This window comes from Pocillopora damicornis, chromosome 7, assembly GCF_964200805.1.
Source record: "Pocillopora damicornis chromosome 7, jaPocDami1.2, whole genome shotgun sequence".
NCBI classification, from domain to species: domain Eukaryota; kingdom Metazoa; phylum Cnidaria; class Anthozoa; order Scleractinia; family Pocilloporidae; genus Pocillopora; species Pocillopora damicornis.
In genome coordinates, this window is record NC_142676.1 from 1,002,394 (window position 1) to 1,024,795 (window position 22,402).

The 22,402-nt window shown below is 35.1% G+C and overlaps 2 protein-coding genes across 2 annotated transcripts; one reads left to right on the plus strand and one right to left on the minus strand.

The window, feature by feature from the left end:
• Nucleotides 1-1,180: 1,180 nt before the first annotated feature.
• LOC113681428 (retinol dehydrogenase 12) lies at nucleotides 1,181-7,078 on the plus strand. The gene is made up of 5 exons (XM_089211587.1): nucleotides 1,181-1,324; nucleotides 2,330-2,452; nucleotides 3,389-3,538; nucleotides 4,155-4,703; nucleotides 5,487-7,078. Exons 1-5 carry the CDS (start codon nucleotides 1,249-1,251, stop codon nucleotides 5,795-5,797), a joined length of 1,209 nt encoding a protein of 402 aa, XP_089067713.1. The 5' UTR covers nucleotides 1,181-1,248; the 3' UTR covers nucleotides 5,798-7,078.
• On the minus strand, nucleotides 4,468-22,399 carry LOC113681429 (cation channel sperm-associated auxiliary subunit epsilon). The gene is made up of 38 exons (XM_089211591.1): nucleotides 22,231-22,399; nucleotides 22,091-22,139; nucleotides 21,764-21,840; nucleotides 21,163-21,241; nucleotides 20,568-20,644; nucleotides 20,071-20,161; nucleotides 19,852-19,982; nucleotides 19,298-19,390; nucleotides 18,715-18,784; nucleotides 18,588-18,635; nucleotides 18,188-18,222; nucleotides 17,750-17,822; nucleotides 17,363-17,480; nucleotides 17,019-17,086; nucleotides 16,671-16,706; nucleotides 16,447-16,536; nucleotides 16,009-16,089; nucleotides 15,739-15,814; nucleotides 15,368-15,463; nucleotides 15,104-15,187; nucleotides 14,801-14,880; nucleotides 14,637-14,719; nucleotides 13,886-13,961; nucleotides 13,584-13,649; nucleotides 13,437-13,484; nucleotides 12,945-13,028; nucleotides 12,684-12,733; nucleotides 12,119-12,194; nucleotides 11,341-11,439; nucleotides 10,556-10,623; nucleotides 10,136-10,235; nucleotides 9,790-9,873; nucleotides 9,315-9,469; nucleotides 8,712-8,912; nucleotides 8,139-8,196; nucleotides 6,845-6,934; nucleotides 5,050-5,131; nucleotides 4,468-4,603 (listed from the first exon to the last, which is right to left on the minus strand). The coding sequence occupies exons 1-35, from the start codon at nucleotides 22,317-22,319 to the stop codon at nucleotides 8,154-8,156; spliced, it is 2,874 nt and encodes a 957-aa protein (XP_089067717.1). The 5' UTR covers nucleotides 22,320-22,399; the 3' UTR covers nucleotides 4,468-4,603; nucleotides 5,050-5,131; nucleotides 6,845-6,934; nucleotides 8,139-8,153.
• Nucleotides 22,400-22,402: the final 3 nt, after the last annotated feature.

Genomic DNA, 22,402 nt, shown 5'->3' on the forward strand with positions numbered 1-22,402 from the left:
AAACTGAAGTTAATCATCAGAAAGACTGACTCAAAATTTCGCTGTAACGTTCCGTAAAGCCACCGATTGATCGTTTGACTCTTTCTATTATATTCAACAAAATTAAACCGAATCCCTCCTTGAACCAGTATGACATTGCACTATGAACACTTAAAAACATAGGTTTTGGTTAGTTATACTGGTTATCAGTAGCTCCTTTCCGGCAAACAGCCCGTAGATCTTTTAGAACATAATAACTGTTAAATATTTTCCATCTCCATTCGTCATAAGCTCACTGGGTTGTATGCATGGGTACATTTAAAGGAGGTCGGGGAATCAGTCAATACCAAAGATACTCCTGTTTATTTCCACATCTGAGATCACTATACTTCAAGCAGGGGCAGGACGGCTGTCTTTTCAAGCACAAAATAAATGATGTACAACAAGCAAACAAGAGAGGTTGATTTGAAAAACGTCAGGTTTTACTCACTATTTCATCATGACATTTAGATAAATGTCAAAACCATTTTAGTCATAGCATAGATTGCATGGAATTGTTTGTTGACATATTTCTACCCTCTCTAAAACCGAACCAAATTCTTTCCCAAAACCTTCAAAAAAAGAACAACAAAAAAAAAAGATGAATTTAAGAAAAAGAAAAACCATGCAACTCGGGGAAATTGCCCCTCAAATATTGAAAAAAAACTCCCCTCACAAAATTTAGGCTATTTACATCCCACTCGCCAAATATGCACCTGTAGTGTAGGTAGGGTGTAACCTCTCGAATTGACAGTGTTTCCTGCAACTTCGAAACATTTGCTAGGATGTCAAGTAACGCTCAATTTAGGTTTCACGGGACACCTAAAAGACCGCCGCAGAGGTGACTTAAAGGTAAAGTATATTTTTACACCTAAACGGCATGTCTATGGGACATAGATATGCTAAACAAGCAGCTGTATAGTATTTTTTTGTTTGTACACATCAAACATTTTTGTGTTGGCTTGGAAAGAAGAAATGATCGAACAAGGGAAACAAGGAGTCATTCAAATTTGATTATTTGAAAGTTTTCGGACGAAAGCCATTATTTTAGCTTCTAAAGAGTTCCAAGGAATCCTGAGAGGAAAAAATAATAAGGTCGCCAGGCACTATCACTTCGACCTCAGTCAGGTTCAAGCGCTATAATCAGCAGGTCAGCTGGTAGATTTAGTCTCCATTCCCCCCTCATTTTCTCGAACGCCTGGATTATTGTTGTCGGAAGCTTTCTGCATTATGGCTCAAAGAGGGAAGGTAGTCTTCGTGATATTTCTTTCATGTTACCTCTCAGAAATCTTATCATATGCATCTGGTGAGTGTTATCCGTATATTGCGTAGTTAAGACTTTTGTTTGTACGCGATCTGACATACAAGAAATGCTGTCGCCATACTTAGCATTGTTTCGACTCTGAATATTTCTCGTAAATTTATTTGTGACTTTATCAATTTTTAACTAAAATCTGGCTAATTTTTGTGAAGAAGATTAGTTGGTGTAATTTTGTAGCAGATCGATTCTTGTATGCGTTTCCAATCTGTAATTTTTTAGTATACTAATACCGTAGCCAGCAGCTGTTATTATTTTAATGACAGCTGATTCACGGAAATTTCGTAATACAGACGATTTAGTTAGGAAAATAAGAAAACCTGAATATATTCTATTAAACTTAAGTCATGGAATGGTAAGCTTAATTTAAGTGAAGACTTTCAGTACATTGATACATTAATCTAGGCTAGAAATTTCAAGAGGCTCTGAATCCTCACCAGTATTTGTTAATAATTTATGAGTAACATATACAGTGCACAAGGATATTCATCTTCAATAATCCTTTCAACACTTTCAATGCCACTGCCTTTAATTTTTACATGTGACTTCATGTTAGGAATATACCCACAGCACTAACTTACTTTGCATTGTTTCTAAATATTTCTAAAATTATCAACCATGAGATTCTTAATTGTCAAGGGTGTTTGAAATGCTCAATTGTCTTTTCCCGTTCTGAAAAATATTGTAGATGAATACAGTAGAAGTGTTGTTATGACAAATTCATTTGATGGTTGTCATATGAATTGCGTTCTTAATCACAGGAATTGTTAATTAAGCTAATGGTTGGAACAAAGTTTCTCCCTTTCGTCATTTAAATAATTGTTTTTTGCTCAAAGTTACATGTTAGTTTTATAGATCATTAAGTGTAAGTAACTGTAGGAGAACACAGAATTAAGTTTCTGAGTTGTATAATGTCGTAAAATTCAATAAGATGTACTTTCCCTTCGCTGGTACTAAATCATGTTAATGTACACAATGTTCTTTCATATTAAGGAGCCTCATCTTGTGAGGATCATCATCCAAGGTGTGGCCACTGGGCATCCAAAGGAGAATGCAAGAAAAATGTCAAGTGGATGTCAAAGCACTGTCGATCAACTTGTGGCCTGTGTGCCCAAGGTACAACCACTGTTACATTTTGAATGTTGATCACAACAACAACTACTGGGTTGATGTTTCATTTTTGTTAAAATTTCCCTTTTTGTAGAGGATCTCCTTATTAATTCTCAAATATGAAATACACAAAAAAACATTTTTTGACCTGAAGCGGCTAACTGAGTTTTCTTGTGATATGTCATGGGAACCTGTAGAACTGAGTTCACACTAAATACAGGGTCAAGAGCAGTGAACATTTTAAACATTGAAAGACTCAGCCATCTCCCTTTTTTGAAATCTTTAGGTTATTGATAAACTATTACTTCATTGTTTGACAGTTCTCAAGAGAATTAACAGAAATGGCTTTAGTTTAGACAGTTCGCTGGTTTTATGGTGTTTATATAGAGAGTATTCATAGGTCAAGTGATCCCTCTCACTGCTCTGATTCAACTGTCTTTTATTCAGTATCAATATAGTACATTTACTGTACTATGCTTGTAATTAGTTATGTTATGTTTACTTAGGAAAGTAGTTTTACAAGATGATTGAGTAATAGGAAATGTCCTTACAATAGTAATGCTATGTAACGTAATACACTACTCACAGTGTACTATAGTGTAGCAGAATGGGGAAGAAATCATCAAATGACACCTGAGCTAACTCCCAGAAATCCTGGGTCATTTAAGGGATTTGTTTGTTAATGTGACCTTTTTTGCTATTGCTTACTTGAATTTCCAAGTGTAAACTTGATAAGTGGCATCTTATCCAAATTGAAGACAACAACAGATACATCATTTGGAACAAAATGGTGCAAAATCCATACCTCCTCTAATTTCTAGTTAACAGAAGCAAGCTAAAGAATGCCAAGAGTACAGACAATCCACTCAATAATTCATTTGTATTATGGCATGTAAAACTCTTTAATGATACAATAATTTTGTGTCTTGTCTTTCAATCAAGCTAACGTTCATGATCTGTACAAACAAGCCAAACTGGAGATACATGGAGCTTTTTTTCTGTTCTTTGGTATTGTTGGCATAGTTGTGATAGGAGCGTTCACTAAAATACATTTTGAAGGGCCATCATGTCCAAGTTCAGCAAAGATGACAGGTACCATAAGTATTTCCTTCTTGTTTAAGCTATGGCAAACCTGAAGAATTTGAAAAACCCAACCATTATTGAGGTTTTCTTGTTGGTGCCATGGGTTTATGCTGTTAACAGAGATTGACAAGCTATTATGAAGTTCACTCACACAAACATTTTCGTGAAACCAAAAAATGTTGAAAAAATATCATAAATTTTGTTTTTTTTATCTCTATAATCTTGCTGGCAATCTGTTTTAATCCTCCTCATCTAATTAGCTAACTTTCTTCCTTCTTGGTTTAACTTCATTTTCTTTTTCTAAGTTTCAATTTATTTTGGTCCCCTGACATTTAGAAATAATTTTCACAGCACAAAAAATGACTCAAAACATGATTGCTTCTTAACCCTTTAACTCCCAGATCAAATTTCTCATTTCTCCTTACAGTCAACCATAAAATTCTTGTTAGTTTAGAGAATTAAGTATTGGATCAACTGATTATCCCCAAATTGATATTTTTCTTTGTTCTCATCACTTATCTGGTTGATATTGTATTGATATTGTAAGGAGAAATTCTGTCTTGGTCACTCATGGGATTTAAAGGGTTGAAGGAATGAATTGATCTTTTTTTTTGTACAACATAAGGAAAAACTGTGGTGATAACAGGAGGAAACACAGGTATTGGTAAAGAAACAGCAAGAATCTTGGCTTGGAGAAAGGCGAGGGTGATCATTGGCTGCAGAAACATCACAAAGGGATTACATGCTGCTGCAGAAATCATTGAAAACACTGGAAATAGAAATATAGAAGTGAAAAAATTAGACTTGTCTTGTTTTAAGTCAGTACGAAGATTTGCAGAAGAGATAAATGAAGAAGAACAAAGGGTGGATGTCGTGATAAACAATGCTGGTTACTTTGGGCCCTACTGTACAACAGCTGATGGGCTTGAAAACACAATTCAAGTTAACTATCTTAGTCATTTTTTGTTGTCACATCTTCTCCTTGATAAACTTAAAGCCAGTTCTCCTAGTCGTATTATTAATGTGTCATCAAGGCAGCATGCTGAGGTTTCACAAATTGATGTTGGCAAAGTCCTGTCACAAAAGAAGGAAGGTTATGGAACTATCAGAGCCTACAATAACAGCAAATTATGCCAAGTTCTTTCCACCATTGAGATGAGCAAGAGAATCAAAGGTAATTTAACTATTACTATGGCTGACATTGTTACTTAAAGTTTGAAAAGTAAACTCCAAAATTACACCAAATCACTCCACATGTTTTTTCCATTTCCAAACTAGATCACGTGTCAAAAAATAATTACACTTCATGTATCATGTACTCAAATGCCCTAAAAAGTCACTGTCCTTCAGACCACCACTCAGCCAATGCTTATCCAATTTCTTTAATATAAAAAAACTAGGAGTTGTAGTGACCTCAAGAATGTTCTAGAAGTAGCTGTGTCATGCTGAGTCATCCCTGAATCAATATATAAATAGAATCTGTTGTAATGTTACAGAACGTTCTAGATCCTCAACTGTACCTATAAAAGCTGAGCTTGTAACTAGATCTGGAGAGTAGTTTAGTTGCTGATATAGCCCGTCAGATATCAATAAAGGTGTATGCTGCAGAATACAAGACATCCAAACTTCAGGAGTATCATTACTCCCCCTGGTTGGGATGCCAGTCCATCACAATGTTACTCCTCCCAGCATTTTATCAGGCTTCCCTGACAATTCATCAGTACCCATTTATACTCCTGGGTGGAGAAAAGCACTTTGAAAACAAAGAGTTTTGCTCAAGAACATAACACATTTACCCAGCCAGGTCTCAAACAAGGACCTCTTGACCTAGAGTCCAGTGCACTGACCATGAAGGCACAGCAACTTCTATATGGGTGATAACATTATCATGTATATTATATTGTAAAGTATATGATTGAAAAGAGTCTTATTTTTGTTGTTCTTTTTCTTTGTCTAGGATCAGGAGTCACCGTGAATGCCCTTCATCCCGGGGTTGTTGGAACCGAAATTACAAGGAATTTTAGGATTCTTCAGATGTGGATTATAAGACCCCTCCTTTGGTTTGTGTCATATTTCTTTTTTAAAACAATAAACAGTGGAGCTCAGACGTCCATCTACTGTGCTGTTGCAGAGGAGCTTAAGGATGTTTCTGGGAAATATTTTAAGGACTGTGCAATGGTTGAGTGCAGTGATTTGGCCAAAGATAAAAAAATAGCAGAGGAACTATGGAAGGAAAGCGAAAAGCTTACAGAGTTAGATAAAAAATGACCTCTAGCATGGAATCAAAGCAAGATATCTTTTTAGGGAGTTGTTTTCAAATTTATATCCATGCTTGGTTTTCTTTAAGAAGTTAGCAGCAATTGTCTGTCTCCTGTTAACCTTTTAACTAGTTGGAGTTGATTCTTGATTCTTGATTCTCCCTTCTGGCTGCCATTCATTTCTTAGTGAATAATTAAAGAAATACCCTCTAGCTAGTATTTTTTGCCAGTCCCATCTCTTGTTTGGCAGATAGTGTGTGCTAAGTTGGTCAGTAAGTGTCATTTAAAATATTTATCACTTCAGGGAGTTAAGGATGAAAGTTTACCAAACCTTTTTTCGTTCTTTAAAAGCATTAAATGAATAACAGATAGTAGGGAGAACTGGAAATAAGATCTTAAGAGTTTAATTGGTGAGATTAATTTCCTTGGCCTCCAGAGATATTGGGGGTCGAAACAGAGAAATTGGTACTTGTAATTTTGATGATTTGTACTTTAAGTGCGACAGTTTGTTGCTTTTTAACGTTGATCTAATTACTCAATAGTGAAATGTTTGAAAATTTGAAAATTTTTATCCAAGAGCACCTACTGGGGTTGAAATACAGGGGTTTCAAGTTATCAGGAATCAATTGTCAGGGGTAAATGAATTGTAATAGATTGACACAAATATTATAGATGTGAAGAGATGATAAATGTGGAATGGATCTCAGTTGAGTCTATAAACAAACCTAAACCAACCAAACCAAAAGTTACTCTAACAGCCCATCAGAAGAAAGTAAATTATTACTTAGAACATGGGAAAATGTGAGTAAGGTATGACCCTATTGATTCTGGTTTTCCATCTCATTGGTCGAGAGCATGGGACAAGTTTTCTACACCAATCACAGAGAGAGTTGAAACAAAACAAGTCTCGGATTGCTTTTGACAATTAGCTGAGAATTATATGACAAAAGATTAATTCAAGATTTCCGCGATCTGAAATGACAGAATTTAACCTTAGCAAAAATTGACAACCAAATGAAATAGTATAGTAGTCAATGCCTTGCAAAGTTTGCGTTACCTGATCAGCCTTACCCAGCTGGGCAAGGCGAAATCTGCAGTGGGTTTTTTTACACGTTTCAGCCTTGACAATGATGACATCTCTTTAGCTCTGTTTTATAACAAGATTTCAAGTGTAATATGAAATGTTTTAATGTATCACGAAAGTTTACTTTATGAGTATAAATTATTAAATGTATTTATGCACATCATGTGAATGGTTACCAGAATTTGGAAATAAATATGGTGATTGAAATTTTTGCGATCATTTTCCCGCTTAGATAGCGAAATAGAGTTTAACAGAAACAGTTACATTTGTAGAAGTGGTGCTCAGGGCTCGAGTAACAGCTACGTGTGAAGTTATTGTACTAGAATCTAAAGCTTGTGTCATTATTTCTCCTGGAAATCAAGTCTCGTTCTCTTTCGGTTTATGATGTTTCCAAGTCACTCTTAAAAATACGTTATTCTCGATTCCACAACATCATTACGAGATGGTTTTGTCAGCTTTGTGACTCTTTACAGTGTCCAATTTACATTATCAACCCAGTTGATAAAAGAAAGTCACCTTATGTGAAATCAACCTTTGAAATCAGATGCACTGAATAAAACAAGCTATAAATGAATTATCTGAACTCACTTACAAATGAAAGAAATGTATCGCAATTGGAAGGGAGAAATTCGAATTATACCTTGGGAGTTTGTACAAGGTTTAAAATATGCATACCTTGCCTTCTTCAGCCAGCATACGAGTGCACGATAGAATTGGAAAATAAACAAAAGGGAAGGGATTCTATACACTTCCCAGAAAACTTTCACAGGCAAAAAGCACTTCACGTTATTTTACTAAAGAACCTTAAGCAGTCTTGAAGGTACAACCTATGCTTTTCCCTTTGAAAAAGGTTGTATTTATTATATAGGTGGCAAATTCACATATAATGCCTCCAAAACCTACGTCTCCTGTTCACTTCGAACGAATAATTCCAGATTAGTCCCAACTCTGGCGAGTATAATCTGTGACGTCAGGGGATACAGAAGATTTAAGTGTGACGGGGAGTAGACTGGGGATGACTTGAGTCAGACAGGTGATCTACCTCTAATGTGGTATCACTCAAACCAGTGTCCCATATTAAGATGTTTTGCTAACTAAATAACGTAAAGTAAGACCCCGTATGTGCAGCTTAAATCAGTGCATACACCCATCATATAAACTACCCGTCGAACAAGCTCAGTAAGGCTTTAATTATTGTCTCTGTTTCCGTCAAGTACAACCATTTGAATAAACAAGGCTTAACAAAAACTGCTTAAATTTACCTTACCAATGACAAAAGCATCTATCTGTAATGCAACTGCAACCGTGAGAGTTGAGCTGTCAAACTAACGGTCAAAGCACGAATAATTAGCGTACGGTATTAAGGGATTTCAAGCGTACCGACTTGTTTCACTGAAATGAGTGCGCACCAGGGAAACGGTTTCTACGAAATCCGCCTGGAAAAACCAACTATAAGTCTTTACTTACATCCAATGCAGTCGATCACTGAGAATTGGTCCTTCATCGATTTTAGGTAAAAGCGAAGAGAAAACAAACGTTATTGAATGTTTGAGACACTTCCTTTTTATAGTTTATCAGGGCAAAATATGCAGGACTATTTTTGACGATGCATTACTAAACTGGCTGAAACAATTCAAGCGAAATGCTAAAACAATACCTGTAAGTCCTCTACATCAACGTATCGCTCTTGAGAACGAGAAAAAATTTTTGCAACGGTATTTGCAACGGATAAAGCTTTCCTGGATAACTTTGAGATGTCCTAATAGCTAGGAATAAAAATTCAAAAATGCAGAACTGAAAACAAAAAACAAAGAGTTAACACAATAAATTGTTCTATTACTTGAGTTCCTGTAGTCTTTGCTGTTCCTGTTCATCTGCCTGATGTATGTTCAGTGTCCGTTTAGTATACTTTGCGAAGTTTAGGAAAAGAAGCACTGTGCTAATGAGGGTCACCACAGCAACAGACGCAATTTGTGACAAGAAATTTTTCCCTTCCCTGTCTGTTACCTGTACCGAGAGCCGTGAGGTCAGCTCACAGAAACTGTTGGAAAGCAAAAAACAAAAGTGAACTTTCGATATAAAAACATCAATGCATTGATCAAATGACACGAGTAGAGACTGGCACTATCAGCTTCATAATGTGTTGCACCGGTTTTGTTGTAAAATTCAGTGACATTTCAGACCCGCACACAAACTTGTTTCCAAGTTGGGGAAAAGAGAATAATACTTATACTAAAAATACAATTCTGTTAAATATACATATAATTGATCATGAAGAGCTCTCTCCTGTATTCTTCCCCAACATTCTTTGCGTTAGTTTTCGTTGTTTGCTCACTCTTTAGAGATAAAAAATTAGGAATCGTCTAAAAACTGGAAAGTCATCATTACTTTCCAACAGATAATTGTCTTCAGAATCCATGTTAATCCTTAAACTGTTTTTTACCTCAAGTGGTTTCCAACAACTCTGAGTTGGAAGTGAAAGCTTCCTGAACCTTGAAACACCAGCTGAGAGACTCCTGAGGAGTTAAGAATCTCATACGGTTGACTTCCATCAAACGTCTTGCCATCGTTACTGACCTCAAAACAACTTTGATATTTCTGGAACACAAAGACTGACACTCATCAACCCTCTTTGATGACAAGGACAATGCAAGATCCTTTTTTATCCCACACTTGTAAAAAACAAAAACAAAAGTAAAAACAAAAAACGGAAAGAAACATCTGTAACAAGATAAGCTTCTCATCTGATGTTTACGCTTTTAAAATAGAGATTGTACTTTTTACGAGCCAAATTATGAGAAAATCAAAGACAATTTTCTACCCATTCATTTTATTTTCTTTGCTTTAACATTAGTATTGTTGTAAGCAATTGTTCACTAACAAAGTTGCATAACACATAGCACACTATATAATCTTACATTTTGTGTCCAGATTCTGTTTAAATCCTCTGAGGTATTTTCCGAAAGTTTTCTCAACGTTTGGGCTTCAGATAAACACCTGACCTGTCACAACAAAAAAATTCAGCCTTAGTTAAATTCAGCCAAAGAAACTGACTTGTTCTAATTTACTCCGCTTAGGCTCAGACTATGAACTTAGTGATTGAGTTCGGTCAGGCCTGATGGGAAAATATTTGGCTTGAGGTCATAACATGCAGACCGTGTGTCATGAACGAGAATTTGCGAGAGTTTGAGAGTTTGAACTACAGTTTGCTAATTAGCCCTTGTGTTCGCTGCAACAGTTGTTACGTTGGTACATGATGTGTACCTCACTCATGGTTGCAGTGTATCCATAGTCTGTTCTGCCTGTTTCTTCCCAGACTACATAATCAGAGCGCACCTCTTCCACGAACTTGTCACCTTCGTATCTAACACAGCAAAACAGACAAAGGTAAGAACATTTTACGTCCCATTCAGTACACGTCCTTTAAAACCTTTCCACGATAAAGCTATGCTAATACGTCGAGCCTTTTTCATGAATCCTTGGTTACAATTTTTGTACAATAACGATGCATTACCATGCAGATGACAAAGTAGAATTTGAAAATTGTCAAGTTAACAATTGGTGATTGGTTACAGAGAAAAGAACGAAATTTCACCTTCGATTTGACTTATTTCGACGGACCCACTGGCTCCATTAAGCAGGCATTTAAATACGTGAAATTGAAGTCAAAAGATATAAACTTACAGATCTACCACTAGCTTGATATTTCCATAAATGGCAGCATTCAAACGGCAGGGATTTTGGCCATAATCCTTAAATATTGAAGTATCTTCTGTCAGTATAACTTGTGGCCAACAAACATCCCCGTTAGGGAAATCTGTCAAAATGCTTGCTGCTTACTGGGTTAAACAAGGGAAGCCACGGAAAAGAAGCAATACTCCTTATCGTGGGCAGCTCTTATACATCCGTTTAGTTTATCTTTCATGTTAACTAACCACATCGTTAAATGATGCATAGCTCATGGAAATTCCTTAACAGAAGAGTCTGCCCGGAAATTTTTCTCAATTTTTTGCCTGCTTGTTTATCTTTTGTCTTAGAGGAACTTAATGATAGTTTGAAATAAAAACATAAGACCCTGTGCTCATTTAGGTGCAGCACCTTGTAGTAACATCAAAATTAACTCTATAAACGAGTACTTGCTAAATTCACATTTCCAATACAATTTCGTAATCTGCTCTGATAATTTTTCTCTGTTAAATCTTACCAGGAAATGAACGCTATTTCTGAACTCTAAACAAGAGGGAAAAAAAACAATATATTGCCTAACTCGTTGAGGAAAAATGATTTTCAAAGGCACATCCCTGACGAGCTCCAGCTTTGAAACCAGAGCCACCATTTTCTCTATGTGCACTTGCCAATCTCCATGAATCCATGGAAGAAAAGGATGCACAGTTCAATACTTGGAAAAAAGGGAATGAAATTTATCCTCTCTTGTAAGAAACGACTTAAACATGAATTGTTTACCATACCGTGGATAAGAGTGGTGCAGACTCCACACCAGTTGATGAAGTACAGTTCCTTATCACAATGCTCTTGAGTGGCGGACACCCAACATGAACATGTAGCACCTGTGCTTAACAGCAGGTTAGAGCCAATGCTTCTTACAATACTACAACAAACTCATGTTGCCAAACGCTTCAGTCAATATTCTCTTGCTTTAGGGTTATCTTTTGGAGTGACCGTCAGGGTTAGAGTTGTCAAGAAAATGTCTGCTGTGTTGTCAATGATTATGACTAACGTTTAAAAATGTATGCAGAAGTCATCATGACCTGAGTCAAATAATGAAAAGTGATGACTCGGTGTAGAGGAAAGTGACTGGTTAGTTTTGCCATGATTTTATGACGCTCACTGTAGTGCTTGTCAGATTTGATTGATCGGTTTGAATGCGTCGGTAAGGTGAAGTGATTCCCTCTCGGTCATGAGTTGTTTTAATGTAATACGTGCTTTGTAAGGCGCCAATAGCTGTTGACATGGAATGGTGGAGGCTGGATTTTCTCTTTTTTCAGAACAACCCTTCCTCGTTTTAGAGTCTGAGGTCATTTTCTTTAATTTTTCAATTATTTTCTTCAGGTCCCAGGACATATCAGCTATTAAGAACTTAAATGAATCAATACCTAACAATTACTGTCCACCTTAAAACCACCAGAAGCCATTTTTAAACCAGCTTAGACACCTTTACATACACAAAGATATGGAATTAATTGCACAACTCATTTTGAACAGAAGCTTTGGAACATGTGTCAATACCTGGAGACTATTTTCACAGGACAATTCTCCAACCTTTGGCAAAAGCTGGACAGCAACTGCAGTTGATTTGTAGGAGCTGGGATCAGTGAAAAGAAAAAACATTGAGAAATCAAATAATATATAGATTTAGCCAAGTCTAAAAGCGGAGCTCGCACTTTTTTTTTTCCGCACATCTCAAGGGCACAACGCCTTGCCCCGGCCAGGACTAGACCCTGGGTTGTCCGACTCGGAGCTCAGTGCACTGATCACTGGACTACTGGACAAAGCCGTGGTGTTGGCGTGCCCGCAGTACAGTTGACCACGCATGTTAAAAGTAGCACCTTGTATGGTTGTACATCCAAATTTTTTCGGCTTGCTGGGTTACTACTATTTTGTATAATTATGGGGCTACGCTCTGCGAGCTCTGCTATAAATCTAAAAAAATTTAATCAATTAAAATTACAAATACTAAAAGGGAAAAGGTTAAATCAATCCTAATTGACATTAAAAAAAAGTAAGAGAAAAATCAAAATAACATATAACTGCAAAAGTAGAAAGCTGATAAAAACTGAAACCAACCACATACTTTTTTTGCAATGAAGTTCCATTTCTAAAGTTGTATCTGAATGTAAAAGTCTACCATAGAGAAAAAAAAAAGTAAAAGAGACTTGACAATGGTACAGTAATTTTTTTGATGAGATCTTTTCATAATTAACTAAATGTTAACTAAATGAATCATTTGAAGATCTTGTTCAGGTGACAATTGAAATATCAAAAGTAAATAGCATATTATGAAGTGGCAAATAAAGGGTGAACATTGTTGTGCATAAAGGGCTTCTGTTGTCACCTTATTCAGTGTCACAAGTCCCTTATAGTGTTCCACATGATCTTCACTGGTGATTTGGAGAACATCAACACTGGAGATTTCCAGCTATATTGAATTTGTAAATATTAAACAGATCAGTGGGTGCAAAAGAGGGGAAAGGACACTAAAACACATAAAAGTTCCCTAATGGACTCCTCTACAAGTCCTATTTAGTTGAATACAACAGTTACTGGAGATGATTCAGAGTGAAAATTACTGAAAAGTTTATGCTTAAAAGTAGACATGGCCAAAGATAGACATTTGTGACTCCACTGGCATCAATTTTTTTCTTAAAGGGTCAATTGATACTCATCTTAAGTCACCAATTTTTCTCAATCAATTATTGTAAACTTTTTTGAGTAAGCCCAAGTCATCTGCCTCAAGGTGAATCCTTACATGTAGGTTCCCTTCGCAATTTCTGCTTTAACATTTCTTCCCCCAAAGATCAGTACTTATTAACTAAGCAAATCATACCCTGACGTCATTAGGTTCTGTCCTGGGATAAATAAGAACTGCCCAGACCTGAATGAAAACAACATGGAGTCATTGATCAGTTGGTAAAATTGTCCATTTACTTGTGGTAAGTGAGACTGAAAAATATGATTTAAATAAGTCACCAACCTTTGTTTCATCTCCCTTGTCCATGAAATACAACTCTGGACTGACACTAGTAGTGAATTTTAAATACTGTAATAAAAACATAGTCAATAACAGTTATGGTAGTTATACAGTATTATGGATTTAGGCCAAATCTTTAGCTTTAAGCCCATACTTTATTCCAACTTTCATAACTGTCTGCTATTGCTGTTTACTTTTAGGGTTCATCTTGTTTCTTATTATCCACAAGTCAAAAATGATGTGTTATAGTAGGTGATCAAAACAATAATTTTTACACATAATTGCTTGTAAATCTGCATCCTTACAGGACATGATTTTTGTGGGAATACTGCATTCAATACTTCATTTGCCAGAGGCAGCTTTCTTGTTTTAACTATGCCCCTGAAAAGGATAGGAAGCATGATTTAATTTAATTTATTTACTAACAATAAAAGAATTATTAATTACAATCTAATGGATAGTCTGGATGGAAATGAAATGAAAATAATAAAAGCCTAAGAATAATACATTAAAGAGAACACCCAATGAACAAAGACATCACTAGTAAATAAGTTCTGGTAATCATTCAACTTCATCACCTGACATAGACAACAGGAACAAGTAATAATGGATACACTACACTCTGTCAACAACAACTTAAATAAAAGTGATATTATTGATGACTGTAAATGTCAGGTTTCCTGTGCACTTGGCCCAGTCTCTGCCAAGGTCTTGTCATTTGACACTAGGCCAAACCTCGGCGCACATGTGTTTTAATCACTTGTTATTTCCACCTTTATTTTTTTGTATGAGGATCTGTTTAATCATAGAAATAGAACATTACAGAACCATAACAGATATTGTAGCAATTTTCAAGGTTATGGAGAAGGACACTTGCTTATTTGTATGGATTTCTCATACGTTATTTTATTTGAACAGTATGCTTAGCATGGTTAATCGGATTGAATAATATGTGGAATTGGCATTGAATTGCCATGGCAACTACACCAATCCAACATCAGAGTATGATTATACTTAACAACACAAACTGCCAAAAGTGTTTGTTCAAAGACATACCCATTGCTTGTAATCAGCAGCAAAGAACTGAATATATCAAACATCACTGTAAAATTTGAAGATGGGTCTTCTCCTGGAAAAATCTGGTAAAAAATAAATTGAAACTGGATAAGAAAGTTGCAGAAAGGCAGTAAAATATCAAAACAGAAATAGTTAACACTTACCTCAACCACATGTTCAACAAATGCTCTTCCATAAAATAACCTTTTGTTTGACAACTGCACAGCAAAATCTCCATTTCCACCTGAAAATCATTTGAATTTAATAAGTATTGATTGCTGTTTCACTTAAAACCCCATTGATATTAGTTGTAAACATGTTAGCAGTAAATGAGAACACAATTGGCCTAACCAACAGTGTTCTTCTTCTATAACTGTTATGCATGACAGTTAATGTAACAGTATGAAACATACTGCCTCAAAAAAAAGAAAAGAAAAAAAGAAAAAAAAACACCCAAGAGTTCATACCTGTTATCAAAGACACTATAGTTTCATTGACATTAAGAGCAAAGTCGGAGAGATGTCCTTGTCTCTTCAACTTAAAAACACTCCCTGGAATCAGTTGAAATAAGGATGGCAAAAAAGTTTTCAGTAATAATAATAGTAGCATCTGCCTGACCTAAAAGTTTTAGAAGCTACAGTGTGCTGATGATGCAAAATAATTGTTATATTTGCCAATGTTATTTTTGTCAATGACTTCTAGTTAATGATATCAATTATCTAGTAAATAACCTGTTCCATTAAGTCTTCCAAAAGCAAACAATTTCTGACTCCAAGCAATCAAATACTGTGTACTTGGAGGAATAAACGAGAAATGGCTTGGGGGATCTGTTGAAGGAATAATAAAAGAATGATTAATTGAACAAGATTGTCTTAAAATACTCTGAATTGAAGGCAGGTAGATGGAAACGTGTTAGTTACTACAACAGTTACTTTTCATTTGTCATGGAATTAAGCAGGCTCCTTTTAGATATTAGGTGGTAGTTTTTAGTAGAATTAGTTTTAATTAGTGTATCCTGTAAGCACACTAAAAGCTTCTTAAATTGATCAAAATTAAAGGAAGAAATTCAAAGTGAGAATTACATTCTTCCTGACAACTGTACCTTGACTAAAACCAGAAAGTGTAAGTTCCTCTTGTATCCAGGCATCCTCCATAAAGTCATACTGCATGAACATTGTCTAAGACATGCAAAGAAAACTCTACTGTCTCTTTTGCTTAAAACACTAAGGTATGCAAATCAAGGGTAATCCAAGCTGGTTAAGAGTAAGTATTAATTCAACAAGCATGGGTTGAAGAGAATGAGGTAAAATGACAGAAAACAATATTTTAAATGTACTCACAATCAAAAATATTGTTAGGACAGTAATATTACCTTTCCCAGGTTTTGATAACTTGTGGTATTTACCAGGAAAGTTGCAACAGGGAAAAAACAATGTAGTTCAACATGCAGCACCTGAAAAACAGAAAGTCAGTAATGAACACATTCAAAGTGACACTTTTTCAACCAACTCAAAAGCAGTTTGGGTCAGGTTTAGTGAATTTTCAGACCAGAGAGTGTAAAGAGCATCACACTAAATTGGAATTATATTGGACTTTGAATGAGAAACTACACAAATCAAGAAATTGTTTTGATATGCTGAGGCTAAAAAAAGTTCTTAACCTAATGAAAGGAGAACATTTCAGGCCACACCTTCAACATTCTTACAAGTTAAACTTAAAATATTTAATTTTCATATGTTGTTAACATAGAGTGATCTCGTTAAAAGCAATCAAGATACAGAGAAAGAGTGCTAGAATGAAATTTACATACAGATATAACAGAGAAGCTCTGTGTAGGAAACAGAAGTTGCTGAAAGGAAACCCCACTGTTTTTTGAAAGGTAAATCCTATTGCCACTACTCTGCAAAAGTAACAAAAGTTACAAGTTAAAAGGATTATTCAGAAGCCAAAGTGACTGCATTAAATGTGTTCTAAAATTTTTACATAAACAGTATAATCGTGAGACACAAGTAAAAGTGCATTTAGGAGACCAACCTCATTTGACCATCCCAAAACCAACTTCTTCATGATCTAAAAAAAGGAAGTAAAGGAAATCAAGTGAATAAAATGATAGTAAAGGGAGGTAAGGGAAAAGATAATGTTGCTGCTGAAATTTGTGCTAATTAAATACAGTTCATATGTGTACAAAGGAAAATTTAGACTGCACTCAGTAATCATGATACTAGATTAATAAAACAATTCTATATAAGAGTACAGAGAAGGAAATGATTTAACTTGTTAACTCTTGGTATCTCTTTATCACCTATTTAATAAATGCATACTTAGCCTCATAGTTTTTGAACAGCCCTCATATAAAAACCTTGCAACCCAGTGTTTCCATACCTCACTGTTTGCACCTTCAAAACATATCTTGTGTGATGCCAGACCAGTCAACCCAAAATTTGGTAATCCTGTAGTTTGAACAAAGGAAAAAAGTCAGGTGTCATGGCATTCTACTGAATTCCTAGCCTAACATATGTCTAGTATTATGGAAAAAAACTTGCCATATGATTCTCATTTCCAGGCACTGACATATGACACAATTTGGGCAGGAAGTGTGTCAAGAGTCTTGAGACAGTTAAAGACTTAAAACAAATCATTTATAAATACACTGTTTATGGCAAATTGTTGACATTTATTTCTCTAAGGACTTATTAAAGAGTTAAATTCATTTTGAGCCATCCTACCCGATGGATTGCCCCAAGTTTGTCCTGTTCCATTAAATATGAGAAGTTGTCCTGACTCTAAGAGTACCAAAAGGTTATCTGCCGAAAACCAAGCCAGCTTGACAATTGCTTCAGACTGCTAAACACAAGTAAAGTGCAAAGACAATCACACCATAAATATATAAAAAATTTAAAATAAATTCATGAATATATATAGCTACATATATAATGGGGTTCATGTAGACTTTTTGTTGTGTCTTGCAATATAGCCACCTACAAATAGTCTGCCAATTGAGGACATTCAAATAAACATGAAGTCAAAAACAGATTTAAGGTAGAGAGATAATATCTTTAGAATCTAAAATGGAAGAATACATGATCATGATTAACAACTAAGAAAAAGCATACCATTAGTAAAGTGGATGGCACCTTCAGTTTGATAGCAGTAGCAAAATTGTCTTGAGTGAGAATAAATTCTGAGCTGAAATCAGAAAACAATTGAAAAAAAGTCAGATTCAAACTGCCAAGTTATCTAATCACATAAGTTAAACATATAAACCTGTGCAATAATCATGACTCTTAATTTCAAATTAAATTGGTGGTTGTGACGCGAGTGTCAAAATAAACTTGAGTAGAACTTAAACAGAACAAATTTTCTCCAGTTCCATGCAGGAATAAGAAGCATAACAGTAGCCATTGGAATACCTGATGCACATTACATTTTCAGATGGCAAGATCAAATTTATCCATTCAATAGCAGTACTCCTGACTGCACCTGTTCTATTTTTTTCTCAAGTTATTTCCCTTTTTTCATTTCAAATGCGCTAGTTAAACAAAGCCATTCACCTTATTAGGACAGCAACATGAGGAGCACATGGATCCTACAATAAAGATAAATCTTACCATTAAATGAGAGTAGCATGAAATTTACCTTCAGAAAAATAAACACTCAACTTAAGGCAAAACAAAAGTAAAATAAAAGACAAAAGAGAGGGTACATGTATTAACACAGTAGACTAAAAATCACCAAAAAAGCAATGTAAGGGTTTAAGTTATAATAAACTGTAATTTTAAAATTACAAGTTATAATCAGTAACAACTATTCATTCAAGATTTTTTTAATATAAAAGACAGAGAGTAGCATATTGACAAGCATATCCAAAGTTTTCACCTTCTCAAAACAATTCAGTCAGAGCTGATTTATATAAAATTATATTCAACAAATAATGAAAACTAATTTTCTTGCCTGAACAATGAAAGGCTGTTCAGAACCTTTTCCTCCTTTCAAGACCTCCTGTGAATGAACCATAGTGATGAAGAAATGTCTACAAGAAGTAATCTTTAAGAAAAGTCTCATTTCTTCATTTTTTTACCTCTGCTTGGTTTGGAATGCTACCAGCAGGAAAGTCAAACTTGGTTATCAGCAATTGTACAAAGCTTTTCCTGCAGAGATTTATTAAACATGTGAAATTAAGTCTTGTTATTAAGTATAAAAATCTATAGAACAAACTGTACTGAGCTCCAGTAATAAAAACTATAAAATTGATAAAATCTCAAAATTGGAAAAGTATAGAAAAAATGTCATCACATGTTACAATTACCATCATAATAATTGTGTGTTGCTAAGATTAATTAAATGTTTAAGACTCAAGGCAGTTTTGAATGTGATTTTCAAGTCGGATTTTGACTTTGAATGCAAAGTGCCTGATCTGCTTGTGTCTTACCAGTAGTTGTAAAGTCATTACTGAATGAATATTATTTACCCTTTTACTCCCTTTGACTTAAAGATATATCATCCAACAAATAAGTGATGAAAATTAAGGGAAAATGAAGAAGAATAATGAATAGAGAAGTATAAAGTTAAACATGATTGTGAGATGAATAACAAGATCATGATCTTGAAGGAAAACATGCAACAATTACATGATCTTAAGAGGTTAGCAGTTAAAAGCCAACCTGATAAAGCGATCATGAAGAGCAACTGACTGTCCATCTAGCTCGAAACTCATCTGATGATCAATTGCACTGTTTACAGAGAACTTCCAGTAGCTACAACAAATGTAATAAAAAACAGATTCTGAATATTTTGATATGCAGACAAAGATATGACCTAATTCCCCAGTGGTGATTTGAAAAAAACTATTCTTACTAATAAGAACAATGTAATATACACAATTTCTCTCATGCCTGTGAGCTGATTTATAAAAAATTACAGCAGCACCACCTTCAAGCAATCAACATTTACCTCATAATGAACCATTCAGCATAAAGATTACAGTTTAAAGCTGAAGAACAAATTTATAATTGTAATGAGACCTTTTTTCCCAAAAATTTCAGAGAGATAACTGGTTACCTGTTTAACTAACAAGGAATTGAAAAACAAAATAAGTTACTTCAATAGTTTGTATGACAGTATAGCAGTTGTCTTATGGCAATGTTAAGTCAGTGCATGTATAAGGTATTGTGCTGAAAATGATTTACACATGTCTTTAGTGCTATTGATGCTTTACCCATGTGTTGCATTAAATGACTGATGGTCAATCTGTAACTCATCCCAGTCAATAAACCTGTGACCCATTTTCAGTTTCACAGATGGCCTTTGCCCAAGTTGGAAAAAAACTCTTGTAAGCTCCTTTGAATACTGGAAAAAAGAAATAAAACAAATCTAGTTTCAATGACTGTGAAAGTTCCTAAATGCAAATTGGAACACTATTAAGAGTCAGACTAACTTGAGAAGGAAACAAAACTGTTCTGTTCTTCTCAAACTCAGAGGTATGCTTTGGGTCAATAATCCATAGCTTGAACTCCTCTTGACTTCCACTGTTAAGAAAAAAATCAGCCAGCATTTTCAGTTTTTTTCTTGCCCCTGGAAGTGTTTAATTAAGTACAAGAAGTTATCTGGAAATTAATCATTTAGTTCCATTTGGTTTAGTTACACTTTTCTCTATAAATGGTCTAGAATTGAAAACTTTCTCTACCTTGACAATGATATACCACAAAACTAACTGAAGTTTAATTGTTCTACTTTTCCCTTGCTTTCATCTATTTCTATTTATTTACTTTGAGTTCTCATTTTTTCCTTGTGATTTAGTGACTGTTTTGATAGCTTTTGCTTTGGTCTTGTACCAATCTCTCAATTCAAAAATATGTTAATTACCAATATATCTGATTTTTTTGTCCATTGCACTGTTATAAACCACACACTCTCTTTGAAAACCATACTCACTTTTGCTGTTGTCTGTTGTAACCAAGGTACCACTCATAGTAAAATGGACTGAGTACCACATTGATGTGCCTCACACTCTACACAAACAAACAAACAAACAAAACATTTGGAATCAACTTTGCCTAAGTCGTATCTTTTCATTTTTTAATTTTACCTCATTGGTGGGTATGCCTAATGCTAGATCTAGAAGCTTTAACTTGGGCTGGTCAGCAATATTTTTGTTTTTTCTTGGGCCTTGATACAAATTGCCTTCCTGTCTTTAGGGCTCAGGGCTTGGTTGTTTGAAGTCTGATTAGCACTAACCCAGGGTTAAAATTTAATCCAGGTTTCTTCTTTTCTATGTTTAAAAGCCTTTTATGTTAGCAAGGTGGTGAAATACAGTGGAATAGCAACACTCCTGGCTGCCTAAACAAGCTATCTAAACCAGGATCAGCTCTGATTGTAAGGAGCCTGTAGGCTTGGAGGAAACGGCTTCAGTGAATAACATCAATTTACTCTCTATACTTTTGTGTGACATATGAGAAGACTAGGTCTCTCTAACCCAAAAAACAAAAGACAAACAAACAAGCTATCAAAGCCATCTACAATAACTAACCTGGTTATCCGAGTTTCTTGTGATAGGACCAATAGGATGAAATCCTGGCTTTGGACAATGCAGAATAGCACTGATAAGACTAAAAATACAGTGTTTTGTTTTCAGATAGGATTACAATGAAACCTGAATTAAACAGCCCAGACCTACATGTCAACCCTTCCAGGTTTCCATGTATGTCCAATACAAGCTGTATTGAACTGCACCAAGACAAAAAACTCATCTTTCAGCCCATCACAGCATCAGCCATACAACTGATTGGCTACTTTGTTGAATCAAATATTTCAAGACTTCTTCTTATTATGTATAAGCACTGATCACTATAAAAAACACTTGTCTGCAAGTAAGATTGTGACAAAGTTTTTATTATTAAATTTTGTGGACCAACCTGCCTTATCAATATATCTGCCTCTTACAACCTAAAACATTCAGAGTAGGACTGCAATTTTGAAACCGTACCACTTTCCATTATAAATATAAAAAAATACAAACCTTCAAGGGCTCGATTTAAGTGAGGACTAATGTAGGTGACTGTTTACTAGGAGGTCTGATAAATTCAGGATTTATTTCGTAAAATGCAAAACCTATAAATTCTTTGGCTTACCTCTTGTTCTTGAGAGAACACTCCATGGGGTAGCACCATTCAACCTCTTCATCGGCTTCTAAATGTTCCACAAATATCTAACGCAAAAAAGGAAAGACTATTTGCTTGACCAATTGGCAATAACAAATCAATCCAAAAACAAATGCTGGTGGAAGTTCATAGATAACTGTTTGATAAAAAAAGGTCATGATCACTTTGGACGCAAAGAAACCAACATGTACACATGAGCTTCTTACAGTAAAACAAATCTAGCAGATCTGTAAGGCTCTAAGCTATTGGTTTTCACAAAAAAAAGGTTTATTCACAGAGCTACCTGACCTTACTTACCGTATGACGTGTAGTAAACAAAGTCCCATCACCTTCTCTGGTTGAGTATCTTTTTCGATTTTGAAACGAGAAAATGAAAACTACATAAGCTAAATTTGTAATGACTATTCCGTTGTTGAAATCTCTAAACGGCAACTCACCGCCATATCTCCTCGCTAGAAATATTGAGCGGCCAGAAAAAGATGATGACCTGAACAATGTTGAGCACAAACGTAGCGAAAACGATCATTTTTCAGGGAATTGGATCAAAAAAGAAGAAAGACGAAGTTACACAATTCTTACGCCTTCATCACTTCGCACCATTTAGAAATA

Bases quoted from the DNA above. Each gene is read 5' to 3' on its own strand.
- LOC113681428 (XM_089211587.1), top strand. From the start codon at position 1,249: ATGGCTCAAAGAGGGAAGGTAGTCTTCGTGATATTTCTTTCATGTTAC. The intron at 3,539-4,154 runs GTACCATAAGTA...GTACAACATAAG, and splicing joins AAGTTCAGCAAAGATGACAG to GAAAAACTGTGGTGATAACA. The intron at 4,704-5,486 runs GTAATTTAACTA...TTCTTTGTCTAG, and splicing joins GATGAGCAAGAGAATCAAAG to GATCAGGAGTCACCGTGAAT.
- LOC113681429 (XM_089211591.1), bottom strand. From the start codon at position 22,319: ATGATCGTTTTCGCTACGTTTGTGCTCAACATTGTTCAGGTCATCATC. The intron at 21,242-21,763 runs GTAAGCCAAAGA...CTGTATTTTTAG, and splicing joins TGTTCTCTCAAGAACAAGAG to TCTTATCAGTGCTATTCTGC. The intron at 17,481-17,749 runs GTATGCTTTTTC...ACTTGTGTTTAG, and splicing joins TGCCATCCACTTTACTAATG to CAGTCTGAAGCAATTGTCAA.